Consider the following 17,316-nt stretch of genomic DNA (forward strand, 5'->3'; position numbering starts at 1 on the left):
TACGACATGACATTTTAATGATGTAGGTATTCTGCAGTAATATTTAAATAAACTTCACGAGGTATGTATATTTTAAAGCAGTTTATTTTAGTACAGAAACAATGTTGTAGTCTTAATAAATAAAATGAAAATTATACCGATTATCTAATACTTCTGGCACTTAAGAGTTTAGCTATTAAATAACATACCAATAAAATCGCAATAAAACAAGAGAAATGTCACATTGCCATTAAAAGATTGCCAAGGCCACACAAAATAAATGCTATGGTTTTAGGAAAAGTGTTGTAAAGAAGCTGTTAGATGGTGTTTTCTTTTCTCCCTCAGATTGTCACAATGAACAATTTGCTAATTTAAATTCCAAAGTCATGAGCAACTTTAGTCCACAATGGATCTGTAGTATCACAAACCACTTCCTGCAGTTGCACCATCGTTAACCAACACTGGGACCCAGCTTTAACATGCGTACCTTGAAACCAATTGAACATGACATTCACTCAGATGCTGTGTTTGCTTTTTCAGCCAAGTTATCCTTGACATGGGGAAAGAATCTGGACGGTCTCCGGTTCACAGATCCAGGTTTAGGCCCTATCCTTATTCAGGAAGAGGCATTTCATCACTCTTGTGCCTGTCATTCACAGGCGGATCTCTTGGATCCAAGCCGTTCGATGTTTTGCCTGTAGTTGGCTGATCTGGTGTTTTCTCATGGCGCTCTTCGGAAATCGCAGTCTGAAGGGAATTTCCAAAGGAGTCCTCTGTGTTGTGGAAGGTTGTGCTGGTCTGCATGGCCACGGCTGCACTGCCTAGTCTTGTCTGGGCCACCGGGATTTCATTCATGGACTCTGCAGAATCTGAATGGTACTCAACTGGAGGTCCTGCAGCCCGCACGGAGCGGACAGTGCTCATTGATAACGCAGACAGATAATCCATCGATGGGAAGGTTTGGAGCGAGAGCACTGAAGTCTGAAAAGTAGCCGCAAGAGCTGTGGAATGGAAGAAGCAAGTGGAATTAAAGATTCAAAGTACATTTATCATCAAAGAATGTATAAATAATACAATCTTGAGAATTGTCTGCTTGCAGGCAGCCACAAAGAGACAAAACCGAAAGAACCCAATTGAAAAAAATAAAGACCAACCACCAGAGAAAAAAATAACACAAATCATGGAAACAATGGAAGCAACAACAACAGCATTCTGAACCAAACTGAGTCCCTGATCCAAATCTCCAGAGCAGCCCCGAGTCGGCCCAAAGCCTCGGTGTTCAGTTCATCATATTAATGGGACAAATCATCGCAAAGTTCTCAAACACCAGCAGAAATCCTGCACGAAAACTGTGCTTGTTCTGATATAGAATATGGCTGAAAAGCTGAAGGATGTCACATGACAGCTTTAACTTCAGGAATTGGCATGATTATGGTCAGGCCCGGGGATAATGATAGTCAGGGATGGGTATGTGGGTCATATGCTCATGCCTCTGCCCACCTGGGCCCTCCACCCCACCTAATCCTCCATATCTTATTTCTCAAAACTCTGAACCTGATGGTGTGGGACCCAGCGCACCCCCCACTGTGAACGTGGTGGTGTGGGACCCCAACCCACTCCCGACTGTGAACCTGGTGGTGTGGGACCCCAGCCCACCCGCCCCCACTCTGAACCTGGTGGTGTGGGACCAAAGCGCACCCCCCACTGTGAACCTGGTGGTGTGGGACCCCAGCCCACACCCCCCCACTCTGAACCTGGTGGTGTGGGACACCAGCCCACCCCCCACTGTGAACCTGGTGGTGTGGGACCCCAGCGCACCCCCCACTGTGAACCTGGTGGTGTGGGACCCCAGCGCACCCCCCACTATGAACCTGGTGGTGTGGGACCCCAGCGCAACCCCACTATGAACCTGGTGGTGTGAGACCCTAGCGCACCTCCCACTGTGAACTGGGTGGTGTGGGACCCCAGTGCACCCCACCCACTCTGAACCTGGTGGTGTGGGACCCCAGTGCACCCCCCCACTCTGAACCTGGTGGTGTGAGACCCCAGTGCACCCCCCACCACTGTGAACCTGGTGGTGTGGGACCCCAGAGCACCTCCCACTGTGAACCTGGTGGTGTGGGACCCCAGCACATCTCCCACTGTGAACCTGGTGGTGTGGGACCCCAGCGCACCACCCACTCTGAACCTGGTGGTGTGGGACCTCAGCGCACCCCCCCCACTCTGAACCTGGTGGTGTGGGACCCCAGCGCACCTCCCACTGTGAACCTGGTGGTGTGGGACCTCCGCGCACCCCCCCACTCTGAACCTGGTGGTGTGGGACCCCAGCGCACACCCCACTGTGAACCTGGTGGTGTGGGACCCCAGTGCACCCCCCACTGTGAAGCTGGTGGTGTGCGACCCCAGCGCACCCCCCCCCACTCTGAACCTGGTTGTGTGGGACCCCAGCGCACCTCCCCACTCTGAACCTGGTTGTGTGGGACCCCAGCACACCCCCCACTCTGATTTTATTTGCAGTAAACTAATAAATACGGAATCACCCCTCCTGCTTCTAGTGCTGGTCTTTTGTGGATAGTTCTGGTCACTCAGGTACCACGCTCTTTCATTAAAATATGATAGTCATAATTACAAGTCCCTCACTCTTTCTTTGTAGAACACCTCAGCTCCAATTGCCCTTTCCTTTACAAGGTTTATGAGGATATTTGGGCTTCCTACATCTCTGTCGATCTCACTCAGATCTCACTATCCACCAAATCAAATTCCCACCTGTGCCACACTATTGCTAAAGTTCTGATCACTACTATCATTCGATTTGATTGAAACAAGAACTTCTATCCTTCCTTCCCAACTTGTCTGCAACCTTCAATGTCGATCTCACTTTCCTTTTCCTCTATCTATTCAGTGTTTTCTGGATGAATGGAATCACATTCACCTGCTCTCACCAGACTGCCATCAGCAGAATTTTGTACAGCACTTGCATCATTTGCACCGTTACCTCTGGTGATCGCATCTCCCCCTTCTCTCTCTATGTGCATCTTCTTGACAACATTATTTGAAATGACAGCCTCAGCTTATACACAAATGATACCCACTTTTACCACTTGACAACTTCTCTTGATCCTAAACTTTCTCAAAATTAATAGACTGGTCTTGTGCATGCCATTAGTAAGATCTCCTGTATTCCCCTCTATTTATGGACATCCCCTCATCCTTGCCAAGGCTCTACCACTCAAACCTCTTTTTTTGTTATCTGTACACTTGATGAAGCCCAAAGAATTCCTGGCCTGACTTTCTCCTTTTCAAATGTCCAATGGGTCATTATCCTGTACAGGTCAATCAAATGTCAAACGGGTTATAGTCTTGTACAGCTCGATCAAATGTCCAACGGATCATTATCCTGTACAGGTCAATCAAATGTCCAACGGGTCATTATCCTGTACAGGTCAATCAAATGTCCAACGGGTCATTATCCTATACAGGTCAATCAAATGTCCAACGGGTCATTATCTTGTACAGGTCATTCAAATGTCTAACGGGTCATTATCCTGTACAGCTCCATCAAATGTCCAACAGATCATCATTGTGTACAACTCCATCAAATGTCCAGTCAATCTTCTTTAGTGTAAGGAAAATGACTCCAGCTTCTCCTATCTAATCTTGAAGCAAAAATCACTCATTCCTGGAAATTTTCCAATAAATCTTTTCTTTGCCTTCGAAGGCCTTCACATATTTTCCCCAGTACAGTAACCAAAACTGGATGCTATACTTCAGATGTGATCTTTTGTACAGAGGGGTTATGTTGAATTTTTAAGCTCTGATGCCCCTATTTATGAAGGTATTCTCCCACATGTTGATGAAAAGCATTAGTGACAGCCTCTTGACTAAGGAAGTCACTCTGTTAAGTGAGATAGGGTTTCCTAAACGAAAGGAGAATAAGAGTATAGCCTAATGAACCTTGCTGAGTGCCTGGGGAAAAGGAACACGGCTGGTCACTTGACACGACTGAATGGGCTTGCAACCCGTGGACATAACGAAGGAAGCTGTCGCTACATGCTTCATTTACCAGCAGGTTAAAGGGACAGCTCTCCCTAAAAGACCACTACCCCCACCCCACTAAAAGGGAAACTGGTTCAGCCCTAATATGGCAGATGGATACCACAGCAGCGACGACGTAAATACTTGCTCTCCATGGCCGAGACGTACTCCAGTCTGATCAGGACCATACACTGAAGGGATGGCAGAAGTCGATCCGTTGTTATGGGGACCCACAAGAAATACAATGGGATAACGGGTCTCATTTTGCAGGACAGGGGGGGCTCTGGTTTCCTCCCACAATCTAAAGAGGTACCAGTCAGCAGGTTAATTGGTCATTGTAAATCGTCCTGTGATTAAGCTGGTGTTAAATAGGTGGGTTGCTGGCTGGTGTAGCTTGCTGGGCCAGAGGGCCTGTTCTACACTGTATCTCTAAATAACAAGAGCCTGAAAGACTGGGCCACTAGCAAAGGTGTATCACATGCTCCATTACTGCCCAAGCATCAGGGCTGATTAAGAGGATGAATAGACCTTTGAAGAAACAAAACTGCCTCTTAAAACCAACCTACACCCTACGGGGGAAGCTGGCTGTACCAACTCAAGGTTGACAGAGCCTGAGAAACAGACCCTCGCCTCAAAGATCACCTACAATTAGAACGATCAGGAATGCCCCAGAACCCCGAGGAGGAAGTGGCCACGATAGAAAAGCTTCCAGCAGTGGGTGGGAGAATATGGCACAAGTACAAGGGAAGGGACTATCTGGAACGTGGGGAGCCAGAGTGATTTCTCACACCCCGCCCCTGATCTACAGTGGATGAAGGTCAGTAAAAGTACAGGGAAAGAAACTAGTTGAGTAATTCAGCACGAGATGATTATCAACATGACTCAAACAGCTGAATATATTTCAGAAGACTGAAATAAAGTGCAGTAAATATGATGCTTTAGGTATCTATTAACTAAAATCAATAGAATTTTACATTAGCTTTGTTGCAATATGTTGACACCATTTAAACAATTGTTTTTCTTTTGATAAATAGATTAGTTCATTTCAAATTTAGAAAATTTAGAAAATCACAATTCCTTCAATTTATTCTAAGTACAAACGTTTTTAAAAACTTTACTTTAGGTAATAGCTATCTAATCCTTACCTGGTGGTAGTTGAGAACGTGGAAACGGTCCTTTAGTGGTGCGGATTGCAGCCTTGTGTCTAATTCTACCTGCAGCCATTTGACGTCTTCGTTTTTTCTTCAACGACAGAAAGATTAATATCAGTTATTCATCGAATGTAAAACTCTGCCAGAAGGATATATACATTGCATTCAGAAACCGACAGAGCTGTTCACATGCAAAGTACTACTTTAATTACATCCAGTAGGCGCTTTATTAGATACATCTGTACACCAGCTTGTAAATACAAATATCTAATCAGCCAATCGTGTGGCAACAACTCAATGCATAAAAGCATGCAGACATGGTCAAGAGATTCAGTTGTTGTCAAGGCCAAACATCAGAATGGGCAAGAAATGTGATTTAAGTCACCTTGACCATGGAACGATTGTTGGTGCCAGATGAGGTGGTTTGAGCATTTCAGAAACTGCTAATCCCCTGAGATTTTCGCACACAACAGTCCCTAGAATTTACAGAGAATGGTGCAAAACACAATAAGCATACAGTGAGCAGCAGGTCTGCAGGCAAAAACATCTTGTTAACGAGAGAGGTCAGAGGAGAAAAGTCAAACTGGTTCAAGCTACAAAAGGGTGATAATCACAGCAATGTTCAAGAAGAGCAGAGTGAGCTGCCTCAATGACTATCACCCACTGACACTCACATTTACTGTGATGAAGCGCTTTGAGAGCTTGGTCATGGCTAGAACCAACTCCTGCCTCAGCAAGGATCTGGATCCAGTACAATTGGCCTATCACCACAATAGGTCTACAGCAGATGCAATTTCACTGGCTCTTGGTACAATAGCAATACCTACCTCAGGCTACTGTTTATTGATTATGGCTCAGCGCTCAATGTTATCGCACTTACTGTTCTAATGAACAAACTCCAAAACTTGGGCCTCTGTACCTCCCCCTGCAACTTCCTCACCAAGAGACCACAGTCTGTGCAGATCAGAAATAACATTTCTACCTCAATGAAAATCAAAACTGGAGCACTTCAGGGACAGGTGCTCACTCTCTCTACACACACAACTGTGTGTGACCAAGCACAACTCAAATCCCAGCTATAAATCTGCTGCAGACACAACTACCGTTGGCAGAATTTCAGATGCTGATGAAGGGGGTGTGACAACAACCTTGCACTCAACATCAGTAAGACCAAGGATTAAATGTGGACTTTAGAAAGGGGAAGTCAGCACAACATAACTTCAATCCTCATGGAGGAGGGATCAGAAGTGGGGAGAGTGAGCAGTTTCAGGTTCCTGGGTGTCAAGATCTCTGAGGATCTAACCTGGTCCCATATCGATGTAGTTATAAAGACAGCAAGACTGCGACTATGCTTCATCAGGAGTCTGAAGAGATTTGGTGTGTCAACAGATACCCTCAAAAACTTCTATAGATGTACCATGGAGAGGATTCTGACAGGCTGCATCACTGTCTGATACGGTGGGTAGGGGGATGCTACAGCACAGGACTGACAGAAGCTGCAGAGGGTTGTAAATCTAGTCAGCTCCATCTTGGGTACTAGCCTACAAAGTAACCAGGACATCTTCAAGGAGCGGTGTTTCAGAAAGGTAGTGTCCATTATTAAGGACCTCCAGCACCCAGGGCATGCCCTTTTCTCACCATTACCATAAGGTAGGAGGTACAGAAGCCTGAAGGCGCACAGGAACAGCGATTCAGGAACAGCTTCTTCCCCTCTGCTATCCGAGACCTAAATGGACATTGAACCCGCGAACACGACCTCACTTTTTTAAAATACAGATTATTTGTTTTTTGGACAATTTTTAATCTATTCAACATACGTATACTGTAATTTATTTATTTATTATTATTTTATTATTTTTTCTTGTTCTGTTATATATTGCATTGAACTGCTGCTAAGTGAACAAATTTGACAACACATGCTAGTGATAATAAACCTGATCCTAATCAATATCTCTGAAGATCGATCTTGAATTCATCAATTACAATTACTTTCAATGTCCTGTGCATCAGCCTCCTTTACCTGCGAAATCTTCTTTATCTGCAAAATCTTCTTTATCTTGACTTGTTTATGATTAGAAGGAACTGCTGGCAAAGTTTCATCCTCTGTCCTGAAGCCATCCCCGTGATTCTCTGATCCTGACCTGTGAAACAGACGACAGGATACAAAGTAAAACAAAATGGGGTACAGACAGTCAGTGGTGAGGTGCAAGATTCTTCACACTAGTAAAGAGAGAAACGACAGATAAATTCACCTTGTTGTCTGATAGTTATCTATACACACCTGTAATCCTGTGTCTGGTCTAACTTTACTGATATGCAGACATCAGTCAAGCATTCTTTTGCTGTTGACTTTGTTCAATATTATTATTATTTCTGAGTCTTGGTATCACAAGCTTTATTATAGAGTCCAGCATTTTCCCAACTACTGATGTTAGGCTAACAGGTTGGTTTCTGAGTTTTCTCTCTTCCCATCGACAAAAGTCTATCTTGCTATTTCTATCACGCCCCATTTAGGTATCTCACTGTATTGTTCTTCTGATGTACACAAAATCTCAAGCACTTAGGAAACAGAACAAAATCAGTTCTTCTACACTCTACCATGGTTCCCCGTATATTTTTCATAACTGATTTTGATTGCAGAAAACCCCTAACACCTCCAAATTAAAAGAAATTATATCTGCTTCCTGGTCCAGTACCAATATTTATCTAAGGACTATCATGTACTGTATACCAACTCGGGCATTCACTATAAACATGTCCTCAGATTTAAATATATTTGAATTCCAACAAACCTATTTAAAATAATACTTTGTTGTAAAATTATACACCCAATTTCAATAATACAACTAGTGCAGGGTTATAGTTAGATAATGTGAGCAAATTAAGATGCTACATTGTGGTATAAATGAATATTGTATGTTAAGAATCAACTTGGTGGTATATGGTTGAATGGAGGGGCCACCACACAGGATGGAAAAGAGCTGTCGAATACTGCAAACTCAGCCAGCTCCATCATGTGGCACTCACCTCCCCAGCATCAAGGATATCTTCAAAACGTGATGCCTCAGAAAGGAGACATCCATCATTAAGGGTTCCCATCACCCAGGACATGCCCTCTTCTCATTACTACTATCCAGGAGGAGGCACAGGAGCCTAAAGACACAGACTCAATGTTTCAGGAATACTTCCCTCTCCTCCGCCATCAAACTAATTTGAATTGATTTGATTTAATGTTGTAAATTAACATAATACTATTTTATACACTTATTCTAACACTTCTTTTAAAATGATTATTAATTTAGCTTTGGATGCTGAGAAAAGTTAAAATGAGGAATTATTCATTTGTTACTGACCCATTTGTTGAGGTGCTTTCAAAGTGAACGTGAACACTACCCTTTCGACGAGATGCCATGTTTTTTATCCTCTGGAAAACAGACAGGTTACCATACCATTTGAGCTTCTGTTTTTTTAAAAATACAATCTTCACTAAAGACATGCTTCTTTCACAGTGGCCCAAGTAGAAACACACATTTTTGCCAATAAGCTGATCTCTCGGGATGGAAGCAAAACTTTTCATCAGTACAACTGAAGGTTAATGATTATACAATTAAAGGTAAAAATGGCAGAATTTCAGTTTTGTTTATGGTTTAATGATAAATATAACGCTAGGATTGGTACGCAGTTGTAAAGTCATTAACCAAGCCTGCGAAGCTCAAAGCGAAACTGTCAATCTGAAGAAGCTCTGCTGGAAGATGCACATGTTTGGACGGCTGACATTGGGTGCAACTTGTCCAGATGAAAGAATATTTACCCTTGAAACTGAATTCTCACCGAGTCATTCTCTTTAGAAATGGATTAAATGGAGTAATTTGTCCAACTCAAATTGTTATACTGGAACATAACTGTCAATATTTGAAAATTAAATATCAAGTTCAGAACCAGTAACTGCTTTATCAATGGCCAAAAACTGAAAATAAAAGTACAACATATAATTTCAGCCAAAGATATGCTAAAAGCTTTTCTTAACATGGTCCTTATATGGCCATTAACAAGCTTTTATCATCTTCACTTACACCAACGCTCGTATAAAAAAAAGTCTCAGCATTGATACTGTGGGACACTAATACCTGTACACATACTAAGCAAATCTAAAAAGCAACAAATTTACCCGGCTATTTTCCCAAGATCAACACATCTCTTACATGCAACACACATAAAAGTTGCTGGTGAACGCAGCAGGCCAGGCAGCATCTCTAGGAAGAGGTGCAGTCGACGTTTCAGGCCGAGACCCTTCGTCAGGACTAACTGAAGGAAGAGTGAGTTAGGGATTTTCTTACATCTCTTACATAGCAACTTATCAACACCCTTTGAAACCTGTTAGAAATTCATGTTCTTTTCTCACAAAATAGAATTAGTTAAAACACCACTGACCACCTTTCATCAGCTGGTGCCTTTTCCATCAACTCTTGAAGTTCATCCATAATGAGCAGAAACGAACTGATCTATTATTTTATCGAATTCACGTCTTCATCAGTGGTTAGTGACTTTCACTCTCCCGTCTTTGGAAACATTTTCATATTTAAAGTAATTTCAGGAATATAATGGTGAGTGATCTTATTATCAATTTTGTCAAAATAAACTTGGACAGTAATCAGTGCAATACTGGAGGAAGGGGTGCTATGTGAGGGAGATTTGATCTACGCGCTCAAAAGTACCAACAAAAGATACTTTGAAAATATCTTTAAGACAATAGAGATACCCTGACATAAAAGGAGAATTCCTCTAATCATTCCTCAGTCAACATCTCTTCAATTTATTATTCAACCACAAGCCCAGTGCTGATCTCACCACTGTACAAGAAACTTGCCATGTAAACTCTTTCGAACTCTCCTCCCCCACCCCTACCATCACCTTAAAGCTATCCCTCTTAGCATTTAACATTTCCACCCCGAAACAAAGACTGTTGAAGGGTCTTGGCCTGAAATGTTGACTGTTTAATTCCTTCTACAGCTGCCACCTGACCTATTGAGTTCCTCCAGAACTTTGTGTGTTGTTCAGGATTTCCAGCAACCGTACACTCCCTTATGCTTCTGACTGTCTAGATTATCTGTGCTTGACAAGTTTACATTGGAAATCGGTTTATGATTGTCCCATGTACTGAGATACAATGCAACATTTTTGCTTCAGTGCCGTCCCAACACATCATTCCATTCAGACCATATACTTCAGTCAGGTCTTCCCTAGTCCAAGCTTGTTCATCCTCTCCTTATAGCTGATCTCTTTAATCCAGACAACATCCTGGTGAACTTATCTGTACCCTGTTCAAAGCCTCTACATCTTTCTTGTAATGAGGCAAGCAGACCTGCACACAATTCTCCAAATTGTAGCAGACCAGCTGCAAAGTGACTTCCCCTCTTGTACACTGAGCACCACTGCCGACGACGGGAAATCTGTCCTGCCTGCTCTATCACCTTCGCACCATAGGTGCTACTTTTAGGGAGCTATGGACCTCCTCCAAAATCCCTCAGTACATCAATCCTCCCAGAAACTCTATCCCTTCATCTTACGTGCAAACTCCCAAAGTGTAGCACCTCACACTGGTCCAGATGAAGCTCCAGCCATCATTTCTCTGAGAACACTCCTGATTGGTTAAGATCCTGCTGAATCATTGGACAACCTTCCTCATTGTCCATAACTGGAGCACAGATGTACTGTACGTTTTCATGTTTCCTAGCACCATGTCTCAATGTTTAGTAGACCGCCACGTTACTGTTTTTTCACTGTTACTCAAATCTTCCTAGACTATTTATATCCTAACTTCCAACCCTTGTAAGTTTAATAGTTAGAATCTATTAACTTCTATTCATTTCTCTACATACAAAATTCTTCCTGTTTCTGCCACTCTTTCATGATTCACAATCCAGTGTCAATATCTTAATCAGCTTAACCCGAGAACATAAGCAAGGTTTTCTGAACAGGCACAGGACAGTATCAGAAGTTATAAAATGCACATATCATTTATAGAACACTGGCACCTTGCTACCTGAATAGGTCTCAATCGTGGAGCTTCTACATCATCATTTTCTGACCTTCGACGTCGAGAGTACAGAAGTAGGTATTCGTAAGTGCTTAGTCGGTTCCACACTGTCAGAGAAAGAACATGTCCAAGTTATGTGCCGCCTGCATATTCTACACTGAATCTCTAACGATGTCTTGCAAAACGAGTAATACTATTAAGTTCATTTTGGATGTTAGTGCTGGGCTTTAGACATAAATGAAAAACAAATTTAGAAGTAAAATTTATTAAGATAGCAAACTGAAAAATACATGTAAAATGTTTTAAAAGCTTTTGACACTTTAGAAAGAAAATCAAAATGTATTTTTTAATGCTGAACACCATTAGAACCTACTTTTATCAAGAAAACATTGAGAAGTTTATCTGATAAACGCTAAAATGTTCATTTTTGCTACTATGTGATATATCAGTGGTTTTAGATGCAATGCACTGTTTTTGCAATTATTCTTAAAGCCTGCTTTCTGAATTGCCAAGCACATTGCTTTCATATAAAAAACACAATTAGGCAGAATATTAGCAAGATATTTTCTGGTTATATGCTTATGGCTGGAGAATTGGCACACGTGCATGCGGTATATCTTGAAAAACAAGAAGGTACCTCTGGCCTTAATTTAATGGACAGAAGAAACACAGGCAAAACATATGAGCCATCAGTAAATCAGAAACACAGAAGAGATTCTGCAGGTGCTGAAAATCTAGAACAACGTACATAAATGCTGGAGGAAGTCAGCAGGCCAGGCAGTATTCAATGGAGTAGAATAGACAGTTGCTGTTTCAGGCTGAGACTCTTCATCAGGATTAGAAGTGGGGCGGGGGGGGGGAGACACCAGAATAAGGTGGTGGGGGATGATAGGTGAAACAAGGGGAGGGAGAGAGTAAATGGGTTGGGGAAGGGTAATGATAGACAAAGAGGTGGGAGGTGATACATGGAAGAGGTAAAGGCAAACGGAGTCTGATCGGAGAGGGCAGTGGACCATGGGAGAAAGGAAAGGAGGAAAGACACCAGAGGGAAGTAATGGGCAGGTGAGGAGAAAAGAAGGGGCAGCGGGGAGCCAGATTGGGGAATGCAAGAGGGATGGGAGAGCAGAAGAAATTACCATAGGTTAGAGAAATTAATGCCCATGTCATCAGGTTGGATCCAACAACCTTTCTGAAATAAAACTTGTATTTCTTTCATTACCACAGCTACTGCAATCTAGAATTATTCAATTGTCTTCAAGTTATAACCCAAGGCTGTAAAAGATGGTACAAAAAACATCTGATTTTCCATATCCATCACATCATTCTCCCTAACTTCTGCCCTCTTCAACACGATCCGAGCACTAGGCACATCTTTACCTCTCCCAACTCTCCATGACTCCCTGGGGCACTTACTCGTCCCCACTCATCTTCTTCCTGGCACTTATCCCTGCAAGCATGACCAGTTCTATACTTGCCCCTCCCTCACCTCCATTTAGGGTCCCAAACAGTCCTTCCAAGTGAGGCGACATTTCACCTGCAAATCTGTCAGGGTCATCTACTGTATCTGGTGACGCCCCCTCTACATTGGTGAGAGCCGATGTAGGTTGGGTGGCCACTTGATGAGCACTGTTGCTCCGTCTGCCACAAAAGTTGGGATTTCCCCGTGGGCACACATTTCAATTTGACTTCCCATTCCCATTCTGAAATGTCAGACCATGGCCTCACAGACTGTCATGAGGCCACTCTCAGACTGGAGAAGCAACAACTCATATTCCTTCTGGGTAGGTAGCCTCACCAGATGGATATATTTAAAGTGTAGTTTGATGGTTCTTGATTAGTCGGGGCATCAAAGGTTATGGGAAGAAAGCAAGAAAATAGGGTTGAGATGGAAAATAAATCAGTGATGATACAAAGGCAAGCAGACTCATTGGCTGAATGACCGAATTCTGCTTCTGTGTCTTATTGTCTTCAATTACTATATTTTGATTTCTATAATATATTAATTTCTTTATTTGAAAAAACTCAATCTCAGAATGTCCACTTTGCTAATAATGAATTGGCTTTGCAATCTGAATACAACCAAGAGCCACAGAACTATGAGACGCAAGTGATCTGTCGGTCAATTGAATGTGGATGAGAAGTGCAAAGGCCATTTCTATTTACCTTCATTTCTACTTTCTTTGAATCGTTTCCAAATTTTGAACCTGTCCTGTCAGAATCAGGAATGATTAACTGTGTTTGTTCAGGCATCAGGCTTCTAGATTAGTTTGCTAGTTCATTTATTCTGTACTGTGTCGTATGACCTGTGGCATCATGGTTTGTCTATGACCACAATTGTTCTTGGTAGATTTTTCTACAGACATGGTTTGCCATTGCCTTCTGGGCAGTGTCTTTACAAGACAGATGACCCCAACCATTATCAATATTCTTCAGAGATTGCCTGGTGTCAGCGGTCGCATAACCGGGACATGATACGCACCAGCTGCTCATATAACCTTCCATCACTGCTCCCATGCCTTCATGTCACGCTGGTCTTGGGTTGGGGGGGTGCTAAGCAGGTGCTACACCTTGCCCAAGGATGACCTGTAGATCAGCAGAGGCAAGGAGCGTCCTACACCTGCTTTGGTAGAGACGTTTCTCCACCCTGCCATTCATCTAGATTAGTAATCCAATTAAATATTACATTTATGCTGCCCTCTGGGTGAGGTTAACAAAGTGCCCGTCTTCCTTTCAATTATTTCATGAGAATAAATGTAAAGAAATGCAAGGTTTGAGGTCTGCACCCTTGAAGCAGAACAGAAGTGGTAAAACTAAAACGATGGAGCACTATCTTGGTGCTGATAATTACAAGGAACAGTCCAGGACAACCAACGTTTTAGTAAAAAAAAATGGAGTTCTCTATTGGAAAAGTAGGATTAGTTTGCTTGACTGTGTAAATACTGTATGCCAAGCCTATTTTATCATCTGTCATAATTTCTATGATCTGTCAAAGTAGATACTTCCCATAGTAGAGAATTGATCAAGTTCAACTTTTAAATAATCATTTGCTTGTAACAGAATCTTTAAGACATAATTTAAAGAGGCCTTAATTTCTTTTAGAAAAAACAATACTAGCGGTGAATCTTACTGATGTTAAAACTGGAGCAAACATTTCGTACATTACTTACTGAGGTAGAAGTGGAAGAACAGAAGGTAGCACAAAAGTATCAGTGCAATCAGACTTAGTCCAATAGTGACCACAGCGAGAACAAGAAGAGTAGGTGCGTTTATACGAACGGAAAAATATGGCAGAAATGCGAGCCAGGTATTTGCATCATTTACCGCTGTTGGAATAAAGAGTACAAATTTAAACTGGATTTAAGTTCCACCAGATCTCTCCCAATCTACCCTTCATTTAAAGGTTCGAGGTATAATGCTGAAGATTCAGAGCAGTAATTGCTCTGAACAATCTATTGATATTCAGCCTGCCTGATTCCATTAAAGGACTTAAACTGGATAAAAGCCCTCATTGTTTCTTTCGTGAAATGTGCTTGGGGTATAAAACTATACAAACTTGATCTGCAATGCATGTCCTTTTATCCATATTTCCACAAACATAACGTTAACGTTTTCAAACATTTTAAAAGCTCAATGACTTTCTGATTTTTATAAAGTACCTAAAGCGATAAAATAATTCCACTAGAGCAATATAATCAGTGAGACTTACAAATGTTCAAAGAAAATAAATACACTAACATAATATAAGCTTTTTAGTCACTGTGTGTACACTGTATACACTAATATACAATATTTCAATGTTCTGTTTAGAGTCAAGGAATTATTATAACAATGAGAAATAACTGAGTATAAATAAATATTGATAATGTAGTGTTCTCATGCATACAGTAATTGCATGAAAGCCAGAAACTCCTAATGCCTTAGTTAATATGGATCTCCAAAACACACTTAAATCAAGATGCAGGAGTATTGTTTACCATTAATATTTCAAAATACTTTCCTGCAAAACATTAACAGAATTAAGAATTTCAATTCAGGATTTTAAATACCTCTGTCTTTACAGTTTATATTCAAATTATCAAGTCATTTGAATTAAGTGTTTAAAAAAACTTGAACTGATACTGATTTTTGAAATCTATTCCTTACTTCAATTGTCAATTTTTGTCTTTAAGTTTTCTTTTTTAATTAATTGCGAGTAGTCAAGGGATTGTCCAGGTTTTTGCTTCTTTAGTTTTTCAAGTTTTACTTTTACATGGCATACTACTGGGTTACAGTCACTATTACAGTCTGCACCTGGATACGTTTTGCATTGAGTCACTCAGTTTCTAAATATTTGGTTTACAGTAATAAAGTCAATTTAATTTCTAGTGTTATCACCTGGACTTTTCCAGGTCCACAAGCATCTTGGATGGTTTTTAAAGTAGGTATTCATAATGACCTGATTATTCATCTTGCACCATTCTACCCATTTCTCACCTCTTTCATTTCTTTCCCCTAGTCCAAATTTTCCTATGGTATTTCCATCAGCACCTTGTCCTACTTTAGCATTTAGATCTCCCATGACAATATCTTGAGATTTGCATCCATTCTTTGCTTGTTCAAGCTCTTCACAGAATTTATCTATATCCTCATTTGTTACATCTGTTGTTGGTGCATATACCTGTATAATTGCTAAACCAAATAGTTGTCCTGTGAATCTAACAAGGAGCACTCTTTCTGATATTGCTCAATGTCCTAAAACACTTTTTGCCATGTTTTCATCCATAAGGATATCTACTCCATTAGTATGGGATGTTCCACAATAATAAATTAGTGTTTTATTTCTATTCTGACATGTTCCAGCACCTATCCAACGAACTTTGCTAATTCCCATGATGTTAATCTTTAGTCTTTCCATTTCATTTATCACATAGTTCAATCTTCCTGCTTGATATAGGGTTCTTACATTCCAATTGGCAATAATTTTCTTTTGTGTTACTTGAATTTTGTGAGCACTAGCTTGATGACGGTCGGGGATCCCCTGCTGACCAGAATCAATCCTATCGAGCAAAGCATCTTCAGAATTGTCTTGAAGATCCTCTTGACGCTGGTGTTGTGTGATACATTTTGTGAATTTGACCATGGTTTTCTTAGCAAATAGATTCTAGGAAACCTAGTATCTAGCAAAGCTCTGAAAATCCCCAATCAGAGCCTCATCACCGGTTGCAGTTTAGAGTCATACCCAGGACACTATTGTGGGATAAAGTTGGAAAATTATAAATATGCATTAGAATCGACAATCAAACTATTAATTTTCCAAATCTGTAGCTGGTGAATACAGGCAAACCTGTGTTATTTGGTGGGAATGTGGTGGAGCTAGGGTTCTGCTCCTAGAAAGCAATCCACATGACTATCCTACATAATACAAAGAAAAACAGGCATAAAGAACTGAGAGATGAATATAATTGCTTATATGTTTGCCATCCCCGCCATACATGAATTTCTTAAGAACAAATTCTTACTCCGCATCAGATTTTAGGGTGATACTTATAAATTCTGCAAGGGAGAATTTCCATTACCCAAACTGACCTAACAAGTGCTGCCTATATGGGGCTGCAATGCACTCATTCCCTTTGTAAACATAATGGTCTGAATTTAAAGTCACCAACCATAGAACTCACTGCTCTTCTCCCAGAAATATTTCCATAAGAATCAGAATCAGGTTTAATATCACTGGAGTACACTGCAATACATCGTTATAAAATTATAATTTACATGAGGTATATATACAGTACTGTGCAAAAGGCTTTGTATTTATAAATATATAAATAGGGTGCCTAATGCTCTTGGACAGTGCTGTAATTTGTCAACGTGGAGTGGTGAGCAAACTTGTAAATCTGCAGAAGCAAAGGATGCTGGAAATGGTGAGCGGGGAGTACGGCAGGAGGGGTCTGGGACAGGTGGCAGTGCAGGAGTGCTGGGGCAGGCGGTGATGTGGGTGCAGACACACCCGGCCCTGAGACACCAGGCAAGGTCACTTGATTCCAAACAATTGGTTTATTGATCATTACAGAATGTCTCCCTCATGCTTCCTGCTCTCTTCCCTCCCCTTTTCCCCAACCACGATTCCACTCTTCC

The 17,316-nt window shown here is 41.5% G+C and overlaps 1 protein-coding gene across 1 annotated transcript in view; it reads right to left on the minus strand.

The window, feature by feature from the left end:
• Window positions 1–511: 511 nt before the first annotated feature.
• Window positions 512–17,316, minus strand: part of LOC134356600 (palmitoyltransferase ZDHHC1-like) — a 30,369-nt gene continuing 13,564 nt past the window's right edge. Inside the window, exons 5-10 of the mRNA XM_063067559.1 lie at window positions 14,370–14,525; window positions 11,209–11,309; window positions 8,519–8,589; window positions 7,186–7,306; window positions 5,160–5,256; window positions 512–980 (exon numbers count right to left, since the gene is read on the minus strand). Coding sequence (XP_062923629.1) covers window positions 592–980; window positions 5,160–5,256; window positions 7,186–7,306; window positions 8,519–8,589; window positions 11,209–11,309; window positions 14,370–14,525 — 935 coding nt within the window. The 3' untranslated portion in view covers window positions 512–591. The remainder of the gene's footprint in view (window positions 981–5,159; window positions 5,257–7,185; window positions 7,307–8,518; window positions 8,590–11,208; window positions 11,310–14,369; window positions 14,526–17,316) is intronic.

This window comes from Mobula hypostoma, chromosome 14 (assembly GCF_963921235.1).
Source record: "Mobula hypostoma chromosome 14, sMobHyp1.1, whole genome shotgun sequence".
NCBI classification, from domain to species: Eukaryota; Metazoa; Chordata; class Chondrichthyes; order Myliobatiformes; family Myliobatidae; genus Mobula; species Mobula hypostoma.